General features: G+C 39.5%; 1 protein-coding gene across 9 annotated transcripts in view; it reads right to left on the bottom strand.

Moving 5' to 3' along the window:
• Nucleotides 1-24,670, bottom strand: part of LOC137181687 (inositol 1,4,5-trisphosphate-gated calcium channel ITPR1) — a 75,901-nt gene that overhangs the window by 47,966 nt on the left and 3,265 nt on the right. For 8 of the 9 annotated variants that reach the window (XM_067587563.1, XM_067587558.1, XM_067587562.1 and 5 more), the window contains exons 3-17: nucleotides 23,752-23,822; nucleotides 10,806-10,915; nucleotides 10,099-10,185; nucleotides 9,284-9,442; nucleotides 7,195-7,293; nucleotides 6,291-6,374; nucleotides 4,995-5,141; nucleotides 4,721-4,816; nucleotides 4,293-4,337; nucleotides 2,929-3,083; nucleotides 2,085-2,184; nucleotides 1,624-1,784; nucleotides 1,364-1,505; nucleotides 1,001-1,159; nucleotides 248-420 (exon numbers count right to left, since the gene is read on the bottom strand). In XM_067587563.1, the coding sequence (XP_067443664.1) occupies nucleotides 248-420; nucleotides 1,001-1,159; nucleotides 1,364-1,505; nucleotides 1,624-1,784; nucleotides 2,085-2,184; nucleotides 2,929-3,083; nucleotides 4,293-4,337; nucleotides 4,721-4,816; nucleotides 4,995-5,141; nucleotides 6,291-6,374; nucleotides 7,195-7,293; nucleotides 9,284-9,442; nucleotides 10,099-10,185; nucleotides 10,806-10,915; nucleotides 23,752-23,822 (1,788 nt within the window). The remainder of the gene's footprint in view (nucleotides 1-247; nucleotides 421-1,000; nucleotides 1,160-1,363; nucleotides 1,506-1,623; nucleotides 1,785-2,084; nucleotides 2,185-2,928; nucleotides 3,084-4,292; nucleotides 4,338-4,720; nucleotides 4,817-4,994; nucleotides 5,142-6,290; nucleotides 6,375-7,194; nucleotides 7,294-9,283; nucleotides 9,443-10,098; nucleotides 10,186-10,805; nucleotides 10,916-23,751; nucleotides 23,823-24,670) is intronic. The other variant, XM_067587564.1, reaches the window with a different exon arrangement.

Consider the following 24,670-nt stretch of genomic DNA (forward strand, 5'->3'; position numbering starts at 1 on the left):
TTATGACTTGCATAATTCTTTATCAGTAACTGACTGATATAGTTTACAATACTGTATGAACATTCCGCTTGCGCGGTCTTCTTGTCTTACTGTATGCATTAACATATAGGGATACCGTATGATCAGTATACACAGAAAATGATCAGGATATTCTTGTTAACACATTATGTCTAACTATTCTATTTCTGATTATGTCTATGACCACATAGATGTACAGTATGTTGCATACAAACAGACCCACACAAACCTGGGCTCACGGTTCTTGCGGACCAAGCTAACAAATGTGTCAATCTCCGCAGCAGTGATATGTTTCTCCAGCAGCTTGCGGTTGTTATGGAGCAGAGCTGTGATCGTGTCCTCTGCCAGAACATCATAGCCGATCTGTTTCTGCATGAAGCGAAACTGTTTGGCAATATACTCCTGTGGGACAGACAGAGAGACAGTCTGAACATACACAAACCAACCAATTAATCTGGGCCCTTTATCTCATCACATTCTCTACAAAGATGCTAAACCTTGTTAAGTCTCGATCCATTACTTATACTGACTGATAGAGGTCATTTTGGAAGGCAAACTCAAGCTCTCATCTGTCTGCAGAGCATGTTCACAAGCACCAGACTGTCTCCTCATTCAGCCCGGAGAGATTACCCCTCTAACACATACACTACAAGAGAAATCGACTGTTCTTAGAAAAGGGGATTCATGGATTTCACATTTGCAAACATTTGTTGTAGCATGAGCTTGTGGCTGTGGTTCTGCGTATTCTTATTACAAGAAACTTGATAAAGGGGCAAAGCAAGTGAGCATTGCATAATACACAGGGCATGTGATTACACATCTCAGATTCAGGCCACTTTTTGTTTAGATAATTACATCAGTGCTGCTACATAGCAAGGGCCACTATCATAAACTACGATGTACTTTTTATTGAACTGCAGTTGTGCGTACATCGTTACAGGGCCACTGCTCATGAAGCAGACTTGTAGGCCCAACAAACTACCTGGTTCTTGCGGTAATCCTGCTGTGAGTGACGCAAAACCCGGTAACACAGGCGGCAGATGTGTCTGAAGGGGGCATGACGCTGGTCAGCCAGCTCCTCCAGTCGCAGCATGGGCCCGTCCCCACTGTCTGTGAAGGGGGCCTGCAGCAGCTTGAAGATCTGATACAGGGATAATGTTGTGACAGTTGTAACCATATTAGAATTAGAAGACAAAATAACATGTTCATACAAATCTGACAACCATGCAACTTTGAGTTATGATAAAGAGATTTGAAGAGGAATTAGAAGGAAATTCAGTCAGGTTCAAACAAGTTCTCATTCAATGGAAAACTTGTGTTTGCGCTGCATCCATTAAGGTGATACCTGCTTGAGAATATTCTGTTCTCTCATGAGTTTCTGCCTTTCCCTGTTTGGTTTGTTGACCATGATCTCGAGCACATCCTGCCCGTTGTTGGGAATGTCCACAACAAAGAACACCAGGTCTTCCAGAAGCTTAGTGACCGCTCTGGTTGCACACGCAAAAAAAACACAAACAAAGCAAAAAAAGACAAACAAAGCAAAAACACATGACTATCTTTTTCCTATAAGAAATTTTAAATCTTGCACAACTATGTATTTTATACCTCCTCTCATTCTGTGTGATGGTGCCCTTTTCCAGCTTTCCAGCGATAGATGCCAGCACTTTACTGGCATCGTTGGCAAAGTCAAGGTCTCTCACTTCAGCTGGGGAGACGGGCACAATTGCAAAAGCCTCTTTGTCCTCTTTGAGTGCAGAGGTGCCAATCTGGAATTAAAAAAGAAATGTACAACTTTGTCATCTATGAGATATATCTGAGTATCTAGTATTTTTTTTTTTGTGTGGTTGTTATTACAACAATTACAAATTAATTATCAAACCAAGAGCATATACCGACTCTGCGACCTTCAAGTCCATAACACCACAGCAGGGAGGGGAGGTGGAGTTACAGAGAAGCAATTTTATTCATTTTATTATATATAATTTTATTCAGAGACAGTCTTCAGTTTACAACAGTTTGTCCCTTTGGAAACAGTACACAGTAGTGCACTTAAAACTGTCACTTACACGCAGCATGACAGGTTTTTCCTCCTCCTTGTCAATTGGTTGGTTGGTGCTGTGAACCCATGTGTTGGTGCACAGGTGTCGGAGACGCACATACGAGTTCCTGAAAACACATTTTAATATCTTTTTGGTGCTCAGTACAAGCTGACACTTAAAGAGTCATATTTTAATGACACACAAATGTGGTGACTGCCTCTGGAGACATAGAGCTGAATTTTTTTTCTTGGGCGTCCTGAAAACCTGCATACCCCTAGTTGCTTGGAAAATTGATATAGACATTGAGAAGTTGGATAAAATTCAAATATAAACAATCAGACTGCATTCAAAACTATGTTGCAAGACAGGAACAAACACAGATGGAGAAACTTGCTCATCTGAACCTACCGCCTACCATTCTTGTGAATTTATTACCGCATCCTCTTCCTTGGGATGTATTCCTTCTATAAATGTTTCATCAAACATGTTGTATTGAACTTCTCACAGACAATAAAGAAATTTATTGCCACTCTAAAACATGCCCAAACGCATCTGCTCACACGCTGGCAAAGATAACATAACAATTTTTGTGATACTGTTTAATGTGAGTAACGGTAAGTCACAGTTTCGGTTGCGTTAACAAACATTAATATACACACACGCACACAAACACATACGCTTTTCGTTGTTTTTTTTCCAACCGTTTTAAGATTACTTAATATACGGTGGAAGTCCCCTACTTGTAATGTTTCCACTTTTTTGGTTTTCACTGGAAAGAGTGACGTCCATTTCCCTATAATCATATCCACAGTAACACAGATCTGAGCAGGTCTGAAACACTTCTGCCACCTTAACGCTCTGGCCTTCCTACCTGGGTACCAATGAGTCTCCCCCTCTTAACGTGGTAGGGTCAAGCTCAAATATGGAAGAGATGTCATTCCCATCAGGAACAGACACCAGGGTGTACATGACTTTGTCCTGGATGTTTCTCAAGCGGGCCCGCAAGGCTTCTTGCTCCGTGTCCAGCTGGACGGAAAGTCGAAACACAGTCTGATTAGTAATTAAAAACCACACATAGATGTTCACTTTCAGCAACATGTGTGTGTGTGTGTTTCAGGATCAACAAGAGTCAGGTATTTCAGTGGAAGAGTTAATTATTACTGTGAGAAGATTTCTAGTAACTGAGTCTAGGCAGAAAAAAAAGGAAATGCAGCAGATTAGGCAAGACCACTTTCCTCAACAGAGAAAAACATTTTTTTTTCCTTCTGTCAACTGAATTTTCCCAGTAAAATGTCACAGACTTAATTCAATAAACCAATACTGGTTCGCAGGAGAGACTTATGACAAAACGACTTCATTAAATCAATTAAGGCTTTAAATAAATTTGTAGACTAGACACGATGAAACAAATATCTTTGTTCAGATATTTTCTGTTTTCATTAGGAGTCAAGCATAATGAAAATAGACCTCACAGTAAATTGGGAGCTTTTTTCTTTTGCCTGGGGCCTCTGCCATATTTTGGCTCCTTTAGCTATATTTTTATTTTTATTGTTCATTTATTTTTACTGTAGTGGCGAGGCAGTAAACTCAGGAACCGACTGGGAGACGGTTCATTTGTCACAGACTGGTCAGCAGATGTAAACAGCTTCATGTTGACAGCCATAATCGGTTCAGTGAGCTGTGGCAAAGAACTAAGGTACCATGACAGAAAGATGTATTCATAGTGAAAGGCTGCCATCTGCTGGTCACTGAAATTTCATACCCGATCACACTGCAAATATACCTACAGCCATTTACTGCTGGAAATAATAAGTACTACAGTAGATGTAAAGCATTCATATTTCAAGGGACATTTTCTCTTCACATTTGTGGGAAAAGCTTTTTTGACAGTTTGTTTGTGGGCAGTTCAACCCATGATTAGTTGAGTTTAGCCAACAAGTTAACTGGTTACAACAGTGTAAACATACTGTTACTATGGTTACTTGCAGTTAAAACACCTTGGCCATAGAAGGGAATGTTTGAGATGTACTGATGTACTACACAATTTTAACAGACACTGACAGCCATTTAGACTGTAGTATTTCTGTGGTCATTGTATTACATCAATTAATTAGATTGGGCATACATTAGACAATAATGAAAACATTTTTAACAATGAAAATGTATTGGTTATCTTGATATATATTGTAAATGTTATCTGTTATAGAGACCGGTGTTTCAGCATAGCACACTTACTGAGGAGCGGGACTCCAGGCACTCCTCTTCATACTCCGGATTCACCTGCAAAAATACTAAGTATTTCACCACGTGGTACAAAGAGCTATAAGTCCAGATATTTTCTGGAATACCGTTTTATGTAATAACATAATTTAGTCTAAATGAGTGTTTTCTTTGTCCTAAAATCTGCTTTATAAGTAACTGAGTAAAATGAACCATGAACATTCCTGCCTCTTTGGTCATATTTACATCACCCATGACATCTCAACTTTTTCTTGAATGTAAACACCTGAAGCACCAACAGTAGTAGTAGTAGTAGAATTATATCAATATACAGTTAACTGATAGAGATATTTGATTCAAGTTATTGTGATGTTTTATTTTGTCAATGTCATCTAGCCTAGTAACATATAGTGACTAAAAAAAATTGTCTGCAGTGGACTGACCTCTGCAGCCAGGTAGTGTCCAGTGGCCAGGTGTTTAAACCTGAACAGGCTGTTCCAGTAGCCTGCCCCCCCTCGACATGGATCATGCTGCACAACCTGAAACCAGAGCACACAATAGTAACATCTTATGCCAATGCATTCAATTCATTAAACAAGTACTGATGTTAAGTGTGAAAATGCTGGAGAATAGATTTGCAGTCTTACTTTATGTTTATTGCTAGTATTCAGAAAACAGTTACACTACATAAGCAAAAAAAACAATACTCTTCTTCACCTCTATCTCCCATAGGGCTTTGCTGCTGGTTGCCGAGGTAGCTGACTGCCGTCCAGTAGTGCGAAGAAAAACGTATTGTTTTTTTCTGTGATCATCACATGTGAGGAATTTCTCCTGCTCTGCATGAAATAACCGTACCACATCCCCCTGAAGGGAAGGAGAATATTTGTCACTGCTAGAAATATTAAGCTTCACCTTAGTACAGCTAATTACACTTGAACAAATTTAAAGGACCAGTGTGTAAGATTTAGTGGCATCTAACGGTGAGGTTGCAGATTACAACCAACTGAATACCCCTCCCCTTCCAAGCATGTAGGAGAACCTACAGTGCTGCAAAACTCGCAAAAAACGTAAAAGGCCCTCTCTAGAGCCAGTGTTTGTTTTGCCCGTTCTGGGCTACTGTTGTTGTGGTGCATGCGGTGCAACATGGTGGGTTCTGTGGAAGAGAACGAGCTCCCTATGTAGATCATTCTAAGGTAACGAAAACACAACAATTCTTATTTTGAGGTGATTACTTATGAATATTATATTCTGGTGGATGCCACTGAAATCTACACACTAGACCTTTAATAAATATATGTATTCTTGCGGCTCTACAACATGTTTCAAATTCCACAAGATTCATTCCTTGTAATGATCCAGAACCTATTCCAGTTACTATTTACGAAACACATAAGATCTCTGCATGTGACCAATGTGAAATGACACTGGTTTCACTAGTCCCTATACTGCCTGTCAAACGTTTGGACACACCTAATCATTCTCTTGAATGAGACAGTGTGTCCAAACTTTTGACTGGTACCGAATGTTCTGGGAGTGCCAAAACACTGGTTTAATAGCTGACATTCAGCTATTCTTGGTGGTAAAGCCTCTAATGTAGAGCTACTGAGCATCCAATATGACACAATCTAATTTGTAAGCACATAAAGTGGGCTGACAAAACTGAACTGGAAACAAACAAAACAACCAGCCCACTCAGCTCTGATGAGGTACATTATGCAACACCTACAGATAGAAAAACAAAATATTCATTGAGAGAGTGTGAAACAAGATCTATATATTGTAGAAACATGTCATAAATTATTTCAATAGAGCCATATTGAACTCAGAAATCCTGGATGCCTGGAAACTGCTGACTTTTGCTAATGTGATGTATGACATTTCCATTTGTTCTATATGCGTTTATAAATTGAGCTTTTGTATTAGATATAAAATGTTTTCTACCTTAGTCTATATATAAAAAAACAGAAATAGAAAAGAAACATGTATTTCTCTGGTAGCTGCCATGAGACAAACCCCTTTTAAGATGATCTCCTGATTGTCGCTCCATTTCATAAACAAGACGATCTTCCAGCTGGTGTTACAGTTGACTGAGTTCACCTGAAAAACAAACAATCAGAGATCAGAGTTTGATGTGGCTGTACTGTAGGTATAATCTGCTGACAGGGATCCTGCACAGTGGGAGCATTGCAACACGGCCAAGGTTAAAGGGATAGTGTCGTGTTTGTTTTCATTTTTTCCTCATTCCCAGAGGGAAACAAAAATCACAGATGCCTATTCATCTTTTTAAAGATAGAATAGGAGCACACTTTCAAACTTTTCTAAAGACTGATATCTTGACTAACAAAAAAAAAAAGGAATTTAGATATTTACAAAGTCACTTAAATCATTATTACATATGTTTACATGCACTACTGTCATGTAAAGTTAGCAGAAACTATTTGATAACACAACTGTTAGGATTGTTGAAAGGGCTGCTGACCCACACTTTCATTCAATAATTTAAAACTGTATGCATAGTCATAAAACAGAAAATCAAGAGTCTGTGTCACTCTGAGCAAACAGGAAAATTGCTCAACTTCCCTAAAACTGACCTACTGTGCCCACTTAACTGTCTCAGTGTCACTGGAAGGCAATTGTAAGGCCATTTAAAACAGTAAAATCACATAACTGATGTTGTTTAGTAACTCTAGTGCCGCGAGAGAGAAAAATCATAACCTTGCATGTGCAGTGTCAGCTGCAGCCTAGTGCGTAACTGTCCTGACTCTGGAGGACAGTAGAACAATCCTGTAGTGTTTTACATCAGGCAGCTAATAACCAAGCAGCCGTGATGGGCGGAAAAAAGTTATAATTAGATTCTACACAGCCGACACTCCCACTGAAACATCAGAGGAGTGAAGATGCTGCAGCTCAGACAAACCTCATTGCATCCTGGATTATCCACAAGCTGGTGTGTGCTGGCATGGAGAGGCTGACCAGCATTCACAGGGTTCAGAACCACTTTATCACCAATCACCACCTGCCATGACACACACACACACACACATATAACAGAAATAAAATAAGTACAGAAATTTGAAGGTTGTACATGTTGATCCTAGTGCAGGTAGAGGGATTTACAGGGACTGCAGGGTCAGGATTAGAGTGATTTAAGAAAGTGGACGGCTTTCAGAACCATCACATTTCATCAAAACACTGCCATCTCATAATGCACCTACTGACCTCATTTAGTCTGGGCGCCACAAATAACTAAGACTCACATTGTCTTTTTTATTTATTTTACGAGATTTTACTTACATTTATGAAACAACTTACTTCAAAATGATTTACTGTATTTAGTGGTGGGTACTTGTCTACGTCTTCTTTCAGCACACTGCAACACATTCAATTGCAATAATGTACTCAACCTTGAATCTCTTACATCAGGGTTTCTGCAGTGTTTAGCAAATTAAATTTAGGACTTTAAGATCTTTTAATACCATATAGGATGCAATTTAATACCTTTTTCATTGTCCTGCTGATAGAAAAACTATTAGGGACAATAAGGTGTATGATTATTTATTAAGTGCATGAATATTTTGACATTTACATCACATTTTTGTCAGTACTTCCCAGTCAGACGTAACAATTCCTAGTAATATAATAAGCAAATTAACATGACCTGGACCCAAATCCATCCATCAGTTTTCTGATTAAACAATTACAAAAAAATTAATTTATGTTTTTGCTATGATCTTCACTTGTCCACCAGGAGTAGATGAGTTTCCTAACTTCTGTATGTAGTGACAGTGTTTGCTATACGTCTGATGGTGCTGACTGACTGGTCTCACTTTTGTTTATAGATGTAGAATGTCTCCCCACAGCCTGCAAGCACATACAAAAGCATTTTATAACTAATGTTACTGTCTATAGCAGGCCAGAGAAAACATATAAGACCTTTGTACATGAAATGTTATACTTTTTAATACATTCTGAAGTTTTTTTTAGGGAACTGACTTCAGAGCTTTTTAAGACTTTTCAAGACCTGCAGATACCCTGTTACATGCATGAAGGCATGAGTCAGACGCCATCAGTAGCTCTTTGCAAGTCTTTGTCTTCTGTTTTAGGCCTTGTGCCATTGCTCAACCTACTTTGAGAGGAGCTTAGCAGAGCAGCCAACTACAGTCCACTTTGTCCTTGGGCACCACTCCATAACTTCCTACTGCAGGGAAGAAGAGCTGTTGCTAACAATAGCTTGTGATCAGGTAAACACCAATTGGGTGCTGGCATGTCCATCCATCGAGGGATAGATATGATCAAATCACACTGAGGCTTAAGATAGTAAAGAAGACGTGTGCCTTCGAGGTCTGCACTTTTACTCTGCAGTGTTAACCTTATAATACTAATTAACTGTGTGGAAATAAGTAAATCAGAGAAGTAATATACATTTTTTTTTATCTGCAACTGTAAAAGTTGCAAAAGTACAGTTTTTTTAAAGATTAGTTTTTGGAATTTTTTGCCTTTATTTGATGGAGGAAAGTACAGAAAGACATGAAACATGGCTGGAGAGAAGTGTATGACATGCAACAAAGCTGGAATCGAACAACAGATGTTGTGGTTATGTGGTATACATCTTAACCTGTAGGCTACTGGAGCGTCTCAAAAGCACAGATTTGGGGGAATTTTAAGAACTTTGCATACCGCTGTTTAACACTCAACTAAATTCTGATAAATTACAAAAAATATTTTTTTTACTATTTGTGTACAGTACACAGTCTGCCACTTTAAAAGGCAACAATTGTGTTATGTTTATGCCTATCTATTTGCTACATTTCCTATGACTCACATATGTGCTGTAACTCAGTGGAGAAACAATAGGTGAAAACAGCAAAAAGACAAAGCATGATTGACACAAACCTGCAGGAATCATCCCCGGCATGAAACCGTTGCTTTGTCTTACTTTGATTGACATACAGTACAGTGGTCCCACAATGCACCACACCCACAGACTTATACATATGATGACTCACACTGTCCCCGATGGAGCGTAGTTTGTAGAAAGGCTGGATGTAGAACCAGGAGCCCTCGTTTCCAGCAGTATCCAGCATCACCCGCATGGCATTCTTCTCTAACAGCGCAGGCAGACGTTTATTCACTGTCAGGTATTTGTTGCTCTTCAGGTGGAGGAGCTGAGGAGAAACAATACACAGTTCAAGACAAGATAATAAAACTGGAGATGCTGAAATAAGTAAGTTATTTAAGAGGTGAATTTCATACAACAGGTTAGAAATCTACTGTCTAAATACTCACTGAAAGTCATCTTCTTACTATACCACAACTATACTACAACTATGGATGGCTTATAGATTTCTGTTCCTTATATAGTGATTATAGTGTTGCACATACGTATGTGTGTGCGTGTTATATATTATATGTGATATTCATTATTTTGTGTGTCTTGAGAGCCTCCTTCCAGTGGTCTCTGCTCAGGATGCATTACAGGATATTTATATGATATTAATTTGTGGTTTGACTGAGTATGACTGTAGGAGGTTTCGGTCTCATTCATTTTCATTGGGACTATGCCAAAACTCACAAAATTCTAATATGTAATATAGTATTTTTAGTATTTTTATGTAAGAGTTAATACGAGAGAACATACACTGAAGCTAGAGCATATTTCTCATTCCTGCAAATGAGGTGTTGGTGAAAATTTGTAAAACTGAGTCACCTCTGCTGACTGCATGTCAAGGCCAGTTTCAGTTTAGTCCAGACTCCGTGGTATATAAACAAAGTTTATCTGAATAAATGCAAAGCGATCGGTGGCTAGTTAGGAATAACAAACCTGAATAACATTCCCGTACTGAATCACTGTTCCAAGCAGCTTTTTGTTTTCAGAGTCATTTTGTTTCTTCTCCAGGTCAGCTGCATGCTGGGAGGCAAGAGAGAGATAAGAGTGGATAAAAGTCAAAAATGAAGACAGTAAAACTCACAACTACTAGATTCATTCATACAATTTATATACAGTAGCGTGGAAACAAGTGTTTTGATTGGTTAGTTGTTAGACAATGCATATAGCAGCAGTGCAGTAGCAATAAAGCTCTTAGCCAGAAGTGTACGCTTCAACAGAGGGGCTTTAAATGAAAACTCTGGCTCACATCTCCATGGAAACGCAGGAGAGATTGTAATCTTCCATTTTATGACTGTGTGGTCAGATAGCAGATTGCTTTAAATGGTATTGCATTGCAGCAGAAAGAGAGAAAGGAGAGTGTAGAGGGCAGAAAGGTAGGACAGTAGGAGTGAAAGGCTTCGGAAATGTCTATAAAAGGAATTTAAAATTCTACCACAGCAAATATACATAATCCCTTTGAAAACTGGTCTGAAACAGTAATGTGGAGTGCACAGCGTCCAAGCGGGAAATAAAAATGAAGACTTCTGAAAAAAAGTTTTCTGCACTTTCTCTTCAGCATGTGAGCCCTGAAGACAGGCCAGTGTGTAGTGTACTGATCTGTGGTGACTGCTGGGAGGTGATCATGTTGTCACTTCACTTACATGGAGCTTGTTGAGTAGCACCGTGTCCGTGTTCCCTCCAGGCTTCGCTGCTTTCCAGAACTGCTTCTGGGCTGAGTAGCGGTTCATAGGACACAGTCTGAAGAGACAGTCTGCACAGAGAGACAGAGTCAGAAATGAAGAGACAAAGATGCAGAGATGGATGAAGAGAGAAGCACAGAGAGATAAATATGAACTGAGATTCATTTAGACCGATGCATGCCAGAGAAGAAATAAACAGATGTAGCTAAGAATAATATATTAATGTAAATCAAAACAGGACAAAATAGAATTTAGAGAGAAAGAGATAATATATTAATGCACTCTGACTGAAGCCTGGAGAGGTCAGAGCTACAGTGTAGGAGACAGGTCACAGCCACAGCTTAGCATAAACTAACAAAGTATAGAAGTCTGAGTTGCTTAAGCATTATAATACATGATGTTCTGTAAACATAAAATGTGGCACAAAATATAAAAAACAGATGGCAGACTTAACTTAATAAATGACACCTCTCTTAAGACTTAACATCCAGAAAATATTAGCACAACCATGCATGTGTGTGTGCTTGCACTTCAAACACATTCATAATTCTGAATTGAGATCAAAGGGCTTTGTCTGCTTCAGGGTGGAGTGATGAGGGACAGGAAAACGTGTGTGTTTGTGTGTCTGTGTGTGTGTGTGTGTGTGTGTGCGTGCGTGCACCCGTGATATACAAACTCAGTAATACGCGGTTACATCCTGTGATTAGACTATGCTAATTGACAGCGCACAATAACCTCTATGTGTGTGTTACAATGTGAGACAGCGATGATAAGTCATGGTTAGTCAGTGTTCATAACCACAGCGACGATGTGATGTTGCTGTCGTCAGCGGACTCTGATTGTGCTACTCATTTTCATAGATACTGTCAGGAGGGGAAAACAGTCCTTCGATTTGCATGTGGACACAGTTTAACATAACAGAGTTCCTCTTCTGTCCCAGAAGAGTTCCTCTTCTGTACCAAGCTGCACAACGACTGCAACTAAAGAATAAAGAGGCTTTTTAGCGTGGGTAAAAAAAAAAAGTTTTCACATTCTTGCAGTTAACCAGGACAGTTAAACTAGTTTTGCAATGTTTTCCCTGCAGACTAAACCTCCTCCCTCTGAGCCCTGGCTTTCCTCTGATTTCACCTCTCATCAGACCAAAGCCCTCTATTCTGAGAGGGCAAAAAGAGGAGGAAAAAAGAACAATCTGTCCATCCTTCCCCCCTCTCTCTCTCTCCTCCTGCTATAGCCGCAGTAACATGACCAAATAAGGCCAGCCAAGGGAAGGGGAGTGGGATGACAGAGGGAGAGAGAAGAGGGTGGGGACTCCCTATCTTCCCCCTCGATATTCTATCATCCTTCCTTCTCCTTTCTGAATTCCTCTAACCATTTCACACACCATTCTCTCCCTCCGAGTTAATGGTCTCTATCTCCCAAATCTTCCTCTCGCCCCCCTCTAGGCCCCATCCGATATGGTTTACTTTAGTTTGACCCAAAATACTGTTAGAAAAACAAGGAGAAGGAAGTGAAAGAGAAATGAAGAAGACATGAATAGAGTGAAGGAATGTGAAACAGAGTGAGAGTGTGCACAGGGGGGGTAAGAAAGAGGAAAGCTAGAGCTATTTAAAGCTTCAGATAGAGTAAATGACTGTATGTACATCCCACGTATGTTCGCTTAAGCAGATCAAACTGTTGATAGAGTTCTCACCGGAACTGGATCAAACTAGCTTGTGTGAGAGCCAATCAGACAAAGAACACACATACACTAGAAGCTCCTGTCTGAAGAGTGAGCTGCCCTATAATTTGACACAGTAGATTTATCATACACTAAACACACAATCACAGCTTGCAATATGAGCACCGTGTGTGACAGATGATCAGCCGACACTGAAGGGTTGCCTTTAATCACAGTCAGCTGTGAGAGAAAACATGTTAGTTCAGTAGTATTGAAATCTGGGGTTAGAATTCCTTCTGGGGTCACTGAGCAGGAGAACTGGTGGGACCAGGTCCAGAGGGCAGAAATCTCAATGATTCATTAACATTCTCGCAACCGAAAGCAACCTTTTACTACCGGAACCCCCATCCCATAAACATGACTTTATTTAGCACTCAAATATCTATTTGAGTTCATAAACAAAGCTATCTTTGATACACCCTAAATCGTATGCACTTTCAAATGCTAACCCACAATTATGTAGCTGGTAAAAAAAAAAGATAAACATGCTGAAATATTACCAGAGCTGTTTGTAAGTCTCAAGTGATCGAGGGCAAGTCCAAGTCAAGCCACAAGCCTTGCAAGCAAATTTCAAGCCAATTCAAAGTCTCTGAATGCATAAAAATGGCATTGGATTTGAACAGTTTTTCTTCAAAGCTGTGTTTGCAGTATTTTTACAGAACCAAGACTAAGTTACAATGCACAGGCCTAAATATTAAGGGTCACTGTAATGAGGAGTGCTACTCAACCTGTGAACAGTATAATATCTTCTGTGGCTCTGGAGCTTTCTAAAGTGTGAGACAATATCCATGATGATGTCATGGATGTTGCATTCAGTGTTTTTGTAACTCGACGGGCTGTCTCACTCCCTCATTCACTACTCCCTATACAAGAAATGTAGACACTCAATAGTTTACTCAATATTGAGCAGCAAATTGGGATTTCAGACTCTTGCTAATTATCAGAATTTTGTGTGAACTGTCAGCTGTTGAAGAATGGTAATTTTCACATCAATAAAATGGGATGCTTGCATTGTGGGATTGTTAGCAGAAAGTACAGTACTGTACATGCCATGGATAGTACTTTTCAGATACAGTCTCAAACTAGGGACAAAAAGTCAGTATATATTATCCACTGATATTTAGATTTTGACCTATCTTTTTTTTCATCTGTCTCTTGTAAGTTGTCCAACTTTATTGAAGTACAATACTGAATTGCTGGAGTACCCTTTAAAATATTAGGGGTGTGTGGCTGTGGAAGGCATTAATCTTAATTCCCATGCTAGCGGAAAGGCTTTAGAATGGTAATGTCTTTTGTCCAGACTGAAATATCCCAGCATCTATTAGATGGAGTGTCATAAAATTTTGTACAGACATTCATGGTCCTGCTCATTTTGGTCATCCTCTGACTTTTCCGACCATGACGTTCACTTGCCATCTTCTTTTGGCTGCTCTCGTTAGGGATCGCCACAGCAGATCACCTGTTTCCATCTCCTCCTGTCCTCTACATCTTCCTCTGTTGCACCAACCACCTGCATGTCTTCCCTCACCATATCCATAAACCTCCTCTTTGGCCTTCCTTGTTTCCTCCATTTTCAGCATCCTTGTCCCAATATAACCAGCATCTCTCCTCCACATACATCCAAACCATCTCAATCTCGCCTCTCTAGCTTTGTCTCCAAACCGTCCAACCTGAGCTGTCCCTCTAATATACTCGTTCCTAATCCTGTCCATTACTTTGAACAGTTGACCCCAAGTATTTAACTCATATGTGTCCTCTCTCCAAATTATGCACATGTATTCTGTCTTGCTCCTACTGACTTTCATCCCTCTTCTCTCTAGTGCATACTTCCACCTCTCCAGGCTCTCCTCAACCTGCTCCCTGCTCTCACTACAGATCACAATGTCATCCGCAAACATCATAGTCCACGGAGACTCCTGCCCAATCTTGTCCATAAAACTGTCTATCACCATTGCAAATAAGAAAGGGCTCAAAGCTGATCCTTGATGTAATCCCACCTCCACCTTGAACCCATTAATCACTACAACCGCACACCTTACTGCTGTCACACTGCCGTCATACATATCCTGCACCACTCTTTCATACTTCTCTGATACTCCCGACCTCCTCAAACAATACCACACCTCCTCTCTAAGCACCCTGTCATATACTTTCTCTGTATCCACAGACACAATGCAACTCCTTCTGACCTTCTCTGCACTTCTCCATCCTTCTCCATTCCTTCTTACAACAAACATCACATCTGTAGTGCTCTTTCCTGTCATGAAATCATACTGCTGCTCACTAATCATCACCTCTCTTGTTAACCTAGCTTCCACTACTCTTTCCCATAACTTCATGCTGTGGCTGATCAACTTTATACCTCTATAGTTGCAATAGCTCTGCACATCACCCTTATTCTTGAAAATCAGTACCAGTACACTTCTTCTCAACTTATCAGGCATCCTCTCACTTTCCAAGATTGTGTTTAACAGTCTAGTTAAGAACTCCACTGTCATCTCTCCCAAACATCTCCATGCCTCCACAGGTATGTCATCTAGACCAACCGCCTTTCCATTCTTCATCCTCTTCATTGCTGCTCTCATGTCATCCTTAGTAATCCACCACACTTCCTGGTTCACTATCCCCACATAATCCAGCCTTCTCTCTCTCTCTCTCTCTCATTTTCTTCATTCATCAGTCCTTCAAAGTACGCCTTCCACCTTCTCAACACATTCTCCTCACTAGTCGGCATATTTCCATCTCTGTCCTTCATCACCCTAACCTGCTGCACATCCTTCCCAGCTCAGGCCCTCTGTCTAGCCAATCAATACAAGTCCTTTTCTCCTTCCTTAGTGTCCAACCTCTCATACAACTTGCCATATACCTTTTCCTTAGCCTTCGCCACCTCTCTTCGCCTTACAGCACTTCTCCTTGTACTCCTGTCTTCTTTCTTCATCTCTCTGTCTATCCCTCTTCTTCTTCACCAACCTATTCCTCCATATACTTTCCTGTACTTCCTCATTCCACCAACAACTCTCCTTGCCTTCACTCTTTACTGCCACCCAGCACCTGTCTTAACCTTAACTAACCTTCCTCCTCTCTTGCTGCCTCCAGACATGCCTTACCCCTCTCCTTCTCCTTTGCCCAACAGTAGTATAGTTTTCACCGGCTCCCTGCTGGTCAACAGTACTGGTGGCAGCCATTGGTAACCCAGGCCTCAACGGATCCGGTATGGAAATCTAATTTATGATCTGCATATTTGATTTGGCATAGGTTTTACACCAGTTGCCCTTCCTGATGCAACCCTCGCCATTTATCGGGGTTGGAACTGGCACTAAGAATGCACTGGCTTGTGCATCCCCAGTGGCTGGATGATGGCAAGTGCTTATCTTGCCATCGTCGGGTCAGACTTTAAATTTGTGCAATACTTTTTTGGTTTAAGTGTCAAATGCGTCAAACTTCATAGTAGTCAAGTACATGCCTTGTACAAGCCATGTCTCAAGTCATCATTTTTTGTGACTTAAAAAAGTCCAATCAAGTCTCAATCTACAGCTTCAATTATTACTGTATATAGGACCCTGTGCTGGGCTCACTATAGTCTTCAAACCCTACAAAATATTACAACATATGCAATGTATGAATGCAGTGTTAAGTCTAAAGAATTTCATAATTATTGCATGATGGCGCATGTTAAAGATATATCCTGCCTAAACAATATTACCTGTCCTCAAAGTCCAAACAACACTGCTTCCTCTCTCATACATGAAGCGTAGAGTACTTTACTGAGAGCTGGATGAGGGTGTAACATTCTGGTACCATCTTTAAGCTTTTTTTCACAAGTGAAAACTACAGTAGCTTAGTGCTAATTACATGCATGGCAAGTGTGAACATCTTAGCAAGTAACATGACATGGTAACAGACTGTTGTTGATACACAGCTTTTTTTAATGTCCAGTGTGTAGAGGCATCTAGCAGACGGACCTGGCAGAAATGGAATATAATAGTCATAAGTATGTTTTAATCAGCGTATAATCACCTGAAAATAAGAATCTTTGTGTTTTTGTTGCCTTAGAATGAGCCATTTATATCTACATAGGGAGCAGGTCCTCTTCCACGGAGCCCGCTATTTTGCACTGCCATGTTTCTACAGTAGCCCAGAACAGACAAACCAAACACTGGCTCTAGAGGGGTCTTTCACATTTTTTTTGTTTTCCACAAGTTCCTCCTACACACTTGGAAGGACAGGGTGAGGGGAGGGCTATTCAGTTGGTTGTACTCGGCAAACTCACGGCTAGATGCCACTAAATTCTACACACAGCACCTTTAAGCAACATCACCCTTTACAATGACAAACTGGTGTGGAAAGCTCATTTGAATATCATCATGATGTGTGAAATATGAGAAGTGAAACAACAAAATATCTGAATATGGCATTACATTGACTTGATTACAGAGTCAAATAGTAAAATTATTGTTGGTGTGAGTTCTTTTATATTATATGTTCAGAATAATAAAAGCTTTTCAGTTTTAAATCCCTTTTTTAGACCTTGTCCTTTGTCTGCTGGTTTACAGTGACAGTGGTGTCATGCAAGACTGCTTTGAGTGGTCTTGCACGAGGGCTACAGATGACTCAGAAAGATCACTAACACCAGCTCTTTCGACATGTACAGTTCAACAAGAAGCTAATAAAAATCCTACAGCCACTGACAAACTTTGTCAGATCTAAGGGAACCAAGATGAAGATGCCTGTAGCACTGGAAACTATCAAAACTAGTGAAGGGCTATAAAGCCTACAGAGATGACTTACCTCTGACAAAAGCTTTATTATTCAGAGAGCAGAACAACCACAATACTTTGATTCTGTAAAAAAAAGAAACAACACTAACAGCTTTCAATTAGGTCAAGTGTGTGACAACACAGAGCTACATAATTTACAATGGTACAAAATTGAACGTTCAGTTTGTTAAGTGCAGAACTAGTAAGAATCCTGAAATTCTAATTTTCACTTCTACTCCTCTTTGTTGTCTGCTACCCTGTTATGAAAACAGTTCAAGCACATCATGTGAGACAAAAAATCTGATGTATCCACATCACAAAGAGGTCATCAGTGTCCAAACACAAGCAGGGAGGCCTGGTTGTACCTGTGTGAGACAGTTGAGCTACTCTTTCCTGCAGTAGATGACATTGTCTGGCCAAGAACTTAGAGACTGTGTTAAATCAATGATATTCTCAATGATCTGGTTGTATAAACTGCACTGCTATTCTCTCTAAGGTTCTTATCCTGTTAGAGATGTTATAGAGGAAGCAACTAATCACTTGTAGTGCATCTAAGACAATAAATGGATCTACTGACAACAGCTTCCCTTGTTTCCTGCAGGACCTCTCCTCTCGCAATAGACAGGAAAGCAATACACAGTATGTGGTTATTAGGAGAGGAAGGGACTAAAGACAGCACTGTTTCTGGTGTTTATCCCAGATCAACCACTCAATTAGTCTGCAGTGTGTCTCTGAGAGCAACAGTAGTTTAGGTTGGCAAGCATGTGAGACATTTTATCACAACATAGTAAGGAGTTAATGCTCCAAAGTTTGTTGGAGTTTAAGAGGTTTAAATGTTTCAGGACACATGTAAAATATGCGCAAAACAAAAAAGGAAGTTATGGCAAGAGACAAAATATGAAATGATGACAAAAAAGTACAAAACAAACAACCCAAGAATTGCAGACATGTGAAGCCAGGACAGGAAGACACTATCCACTTCAATGGTTTTCTCATGCTACTGATTTAGCAATGTAAATGTCAGGCGAATGATAAACAAGCAGGGAAATCAGCTCTTGTTGTTTTAGCACCTCTCTGTACAAGACGGGGTTTGCTTTGATGGTTATGTTTTGTTTATAATTTCTAAGCCCATATCAATCTCTGTTTTTCCCTTTACAAACAACCGGTAATCATCAAAAAGTTTGTATATGAAAGAGCCTACATTATTCGAGCAAGTTTGTTGCATAGATCAAGTGGAGAAATAATAAAAGATTGACTTGGGTGGAACGCGGAGGTCAATTTGACATGCGTGATGATTAAGTGTCTCTGATGAAACAATGGGCATCACCTGCTTCACACAATTACCAACATCCATTTACTATAAATACAGTATGTCAATACTAGTTAGTCGCATCAAGCTTTAAAATGTGTTGTACCAATATGTGAACAGCCTCATGGCCACAGTCAGAAACAGAGGATGGTGATTTGATTGATTATTCTGTAAAGGAAAATTAAAAGTAGATGACATCTGAACAATGCAGCATTCATCTTATTATTCATTAACACAGTGACTTCAGCACACAACAAAAAGAACTGCCACCATCATTTAAAATCAGACAACACTGGCAAAACATTCAAACGACTGAAGTATAAATCACAGTGACTAAAGATGAAAAGAAGATTACACTTATTTAACAGCTCATACAAAGCATTGTTACAGTGTGAAGAGTTGTATCTGCCTCGGACTGACTGTTGATCACTGTTCTCTGCTGAACTCATCTGAGTGTGTGTGGGTGTGTGTGTAATGGTACTTCAAAGACCGTCAGGGTGAGAAACAAAGCAAAGCTACTGAGTCCTGATGTCTCCTGAGTCCTGATGTGCTTACAGGCTACATGAGTGAAAGTGTGATTGTGTGAAGGGTGCTTGTGTTTACATTAGGAGGAAATGTTAAGCATACCTTAGCAGTGACAGTATAAGGCCCAGTCGACATGGCTAGTCTGGCCCTGCGCCCTTATAGCCTCCACTGAGGAGGAATAGCCTACAACTGTGTCCCTTTCCAACAGCTGAGGACCCTCCCAAATGAGGGAGGGGGGAGGGGGGTGGGTGATGGCAGAGGATTGTTCATTCTGCCAGAGGACACCCAGAGGACTCAAATTAGAAGTTTCCAAAGATGTTTGGGGAAAGAAATGCAGATATGTAAGCACACTTAACCATGACTGTGTTTGTGGAAGTTTAAGCAGGGAAAATCTGCGTCTTGTTTGGTTTAATAATGTTTTACACTTATTGAGAAATATCTATGGCAAGTCCTCCTCAGAAACAAAGATTCTGCTACAGCCCTCTATTTTATTTATAAACCTCCAGTGAGGTTGCTATAGTTGAGACAAATTAATAAAATACCAAGAAAAACCATGAGCCACAAGCATATTATTGCAATCCTTAACTATAGATTTTTTTTTTATTAGTTGCACCATGAAAAACTAAGAAGATTTAATATCCATAAGCATAAAAAATGAAATCTATCATGACCTCACCACAGCTTAGACTGTGACTTGTTCTTTGTGGTGTTTATTATGAGACCCGCCTGCACATATAATATATAAAAGCGGAAAAATGATTTGTCCACTATTCAATTCAGCATCAGTTCAGCAGTAGCAGATTTTCTAACAAACTAATAATTTGGATTAATTATTAGTTGTTTTGATGTTGTAGGATTAACTGTAATGACTAAAGAGCGCGATCAGTGTGGCATTGTATCACATATAGCAGGATAGACCTGTTTTACAGCAGATATTTTAAGCTGTGGCCCTATTCCACAAATCCCTAAGCCAGTTTTGAATATGTAATGAATTCACACTGCAAAAATGACAAAAGCAAGTATACTCAAAAAAATCAGCATATACATGCACTAAAATTGCTTTGTTTTTGAATGTGTTGTTGATGTACACAATTGTCTCTGAATGCAATTAAAGGAAACCGAGCCTTCGCTCACATTTAAAAAACGAAAATTAAGATAAGTTACATATTGTCATGAGACATCACCAGATAGATTTTGGGAGAAAAAAACTGCTGTAAAGATAGGCTTTTTTCATTGAAGAGATATTGACATGTCACCGTAGGAAAAGCACAGATGTAAATAACAAGATGAATGGTGGCTGAATTATGTTTAGCTGCTTTGGTTAAGGGTCTTTGTACAGTACAAACAGGCTTACTGTCACACTGTCCTGGCTTACTGGGACACTTGAATAGAACAGAGACATCATTAGTGTAAGTAATAACACCTGTGCTTTTCCTATTATGACAAGTCAAACTGTCATGAAAAGGGCCTATCGGTATAAAGTACATATTCTATACAATTAGTGTGAAAGGGAGGCATATTTGACCTGTCATAAAAGAAAAAGCACAGGTGAAACTAATGTCATTAATGATGGCTCTGTTCCATTTCACTGTACCAGTGACCCAGCATGCAGCACACCAGAACCCTGGAAATGACACACCTAAATGAAATACAGCCACCATTAAAAAAAAAAAAAAAGTCTATGGATTTGTGAAGTCTTCTGCAGGTGTCCTGAGACACGTTCAATTAAATAACAAGACCATATCAGGAAATATCCTCTGCTTATACTTGTGACATTAATTTTCAAAGTGTCTCTTTGAAAAAGGACCTTTTAAATATCCTTGGAAAAGAAAAGAATGCAGACATGTTTTTAGCCAAAATGGGAAAGGTCAGATTGCTATTTGAAAGGAGTACAGCAATCAATTATTGCACTTCCATTAAACTGATTCACAAGAAACCCCTAATCAAGCACCAAAAACACTGGATCCTTCATTTCCCATAATGCAACCAATAGCATGTTTTCATTAGAGCCTCCATTCCAGCTAAATGCTCCACAGCTGCAGTTTGAAACGCAGATTTCCTATTATAAATTTGTTTTCTCCAAGCGCAAGCTAAGATAACCCCTGATGACATCATCAGTGCTGTTTTCTCAGACTTTGGGAAGCTCCTCCGGAGCCACAGACATTATAAAACTGTTTTCACAGCCTGGGTGGAGATGAGTAAACTCATCTATATGTATAAAATCTGTGGAGTTGCCCTTTTATGTAAATCTCTTATCTTGCATCATGATTCTATCTCTATTATGTTACAGGGTATGTATGACTACACTGTAACGTCTTCTTTATGATCCTATAGCACCCATCGTCACTTCTTTCTGTCTTCTGGAAAATGTCCAGAGACCTCTCACAGTGACATGAAGGCGTCTTCTGATCAAGTCCAGCTGACATGGTGGACGAGTTACCAAAGCCACTTTTAACTGCACTCAGCGTAAGTGCAAGGGCGTTATAGAGACACTGATCCAGTTACACAAAATCTCTTGAACCTTCATCTTTAACTACAGTTTCATTTTCTCCATGTTGTTTTTATGGCATAAACATTGAAAAAAGTGAAATAATGAATACATAAACAATATGGCAAAGACTTGTAGGTGACGTTTCCTGAGTGTACTATACCTTGTGATGCCTTTTCTAAGTGACTCCATGGAAAAAGGAGTGTGGGAGGATGGAAGATTAAATGAGGCAAAGTGATTAGTGAAAGCTTTCTGTATAAGTGAACCAATAAGAAGCTCCCTCTCTGCAATCACATGTTTGCTGCCAAAAATAGTAATGCTAACTATAGTAATTAAATCTACAAACAGTTTGGATATTCCATGACTTAAACTCAGCCAGAACTGCATTATCTCTCACTGGTCCCATACAGTAGATACAGACACGCTGTCCAAGCTAAATAGGGAAGCTACTATATGAGTCAAATTTATTTTTTCAGCATTTTAAAGCTGGTTTACAGCAGAGACAGATGAACACAATGAACAAAACTGCAAAATACTGTGGCTGTTTATGCTTGGATTATGATTCAGGTGGGAATCAACAGATGTTGAAAACACTTCTAGCATTTGCTACTTTTTCCCACCTCTCTGTGCACATTTGCCAGTTGTTGGAAAACACATATCGACGGAGAAAGATAGAAGGAGACACATCTTTCATGATGCTGCAGGCTTGGAGGTATCAGTCTGCAGTCTGTGTTTATCATGCTGACAGCGACTGTCTCCAGGGGGAGATAACCTGTCCTGGGACACCAGAGACCCATTGAGCAGCTAAGCAGTGTGGGCATCGCTCACATCAAAGCTTTCTACTTTCTAAATACAGGGCGATCTTGTGTCTTCCTTTGAGACAGCAGAATGCATCCCAAATACAAAGTGTGAGCAAGTGAGTATGGAATGCTCGCTATCCAAAACGCTTCAAAGCCAAACTGAAAAACAAACTCTGAAATCATGCTACTTTACATGGCAAAGTCCATTTGAGGAGTCAATAAATAACATGTTGTTTTTACAGAGAGCTATGAAAGAATTGCGTGAGAAATATTTTTTAAATTCATATATAAAAAAAGATATGCTTTGTTAGTAAGGATCTAAAACTAATAGACTTTTTGAAAAATCACAATCTCAAAGTACATTTAGTAGCTGTTCAGTAGCTTTCGATCATACCCAAAAGTCTTATGGTGCTCTGCATTTCCAGTAGTTTTCCTAACATGTCAAAATATTCATTTGAAACGCTCAAAAAAAATGAAAATCTAAACATCTACTTCTCAGTGACAACTTGGATCTGCTGATCAACATCATGTGGTATGATTGAAAGCTCCAGAACAGCTTCTACATGGACCTTAAGGTGAGACTGTTTTGTTTACTGTTGTTTCAAAGTCAAGACTGAAATGAAACCAAATTTTAGAGAAATGTTTTGACTTGAAAATTTCGGTCCTCCATTTCTTCTCAGTCGATTGAACATGATCTAGCTAGCAAAAGTCCAAGAGTTCAATACAATATTTGTTTATCAGCAATAAAGGAAAAGTGCAGTTATTTATAATTTGTACAATAACCTGCAAGACGTACTACACAAGCCTTAAATACACTCATATTCTCTGTGCAATGTTGGGCCAGACCTCTCCCCAGAGATATAAACCTCAAGCCTGAGAAACGAGGGTCATGAGTTCCACTTCCTGTATAGGAGCTAATAATAGCGAGTTCACCCAAAGAGGCAACTCAAGGCTTTTGTTTGGAAAGCAGCTTTTCAAGTGTGTTGTTTTCCACTGAATCAACATCAGCTCTGATTCTCTCCATCTGCCTCTACCTCCACAGACGAGGTGTGCGGGCGAGCACACATGGCTGTAAACACATGCATGGATGCATAAGCATGCACGCGCACACACACACACTCCATTAACATTGTCAAAAGCAACCCTGTTTGAAGTTCAGTGGGCAGAGATATTGTGGCTGTCACCAAAGAAACACAGCATAACACATTCAGCAGCGTCTCTCACAGAGCCCACAGTATAAACAGAAAGCAGTTAGTGTGAAGATGTCAGGCCTCAAGAGGACGAGGGGAGTCCACTCTCTGTGCCTCTTACCTCTGAACTTCTTTGGAGGGTTGTTGAGGTCCCCTGCATCAGGCTGGACGACGCAGCGGTCGTCCACCAAGCTGTGGATACAAATACAAAATAACATTGTTAATCACACGCACGTGTAGTACACACACCCCTGGTAACCAGTCAAACTGTGTTCTATGTTTCATATACAGTACCTGTGATTTTTGATTAGTGTGTGTAGTCAATATTTTTGCGTGCTTGTATATTATGTATTATTTTATGATGATGATGTAACACTGTAAGTAGGGCTGCAAGTAATTATTTTCATTATTTATTCCAAAGATTTAGTTGATTTACAGAAAATTAATCTGCAATAATTCTGATAATCAGTTAATTGTATCTTTTTTTTTTAGCGAAAACACCAAAAGAATCAGTTGGTTCCAGCTTCTCAAATGGGAATATTTGGTGGTTTTCTTAATCTTCTATGATATTAAAATGAGTATCTTCAGGTTTTGGACTGTTGGTGAGACAAAACAAGATACTGGGCTCTAAGAGACTGTCACATTTCTTACAATTTTCTGTCAATTTAAAGAGAAAATGATGAACTGATCAATTGAGGAAAAAAACATTGGCAGATCAATCAATAATGAAATGTTATCTGAAGCCAAATGCATACAGTATAGTTTCCAGATTTTTATGATACTGTAGAGCTGCAAATAATTATTATTTTGATACAGATTAATCCCTGAATTATTTTTTAGTTAGTTGATGAATCATTCAATCTGCTGAATATGACAAATCCCAAAATCCAATGGTTATTTATAGTAATTTGCAATATCATCCCTGTGTCTTTTTCACGTGACGTATGATGGTTTGGGTTTGTGCTAAACATAGTAGTGGGCAAAACTACTCACAACAAAACTGTCTGCTTATACACTGAGTCTTTCCTGTTTTCATTGAC

This window comes from Thunnus thynnus, chromosome 4, assembly GCF_963924715.1.
Source record: "Thunnus thynnus chromosome 4, fThuThy2.1, whole genome shotgun sequence".
In the NCBI taxonomy this organism is placed as follows: Eukaryota; Metazoa; Chordata; class Actinopteri; order Scombriformes; family Scombridae; genus Thunnus; species Thunnus thynnus.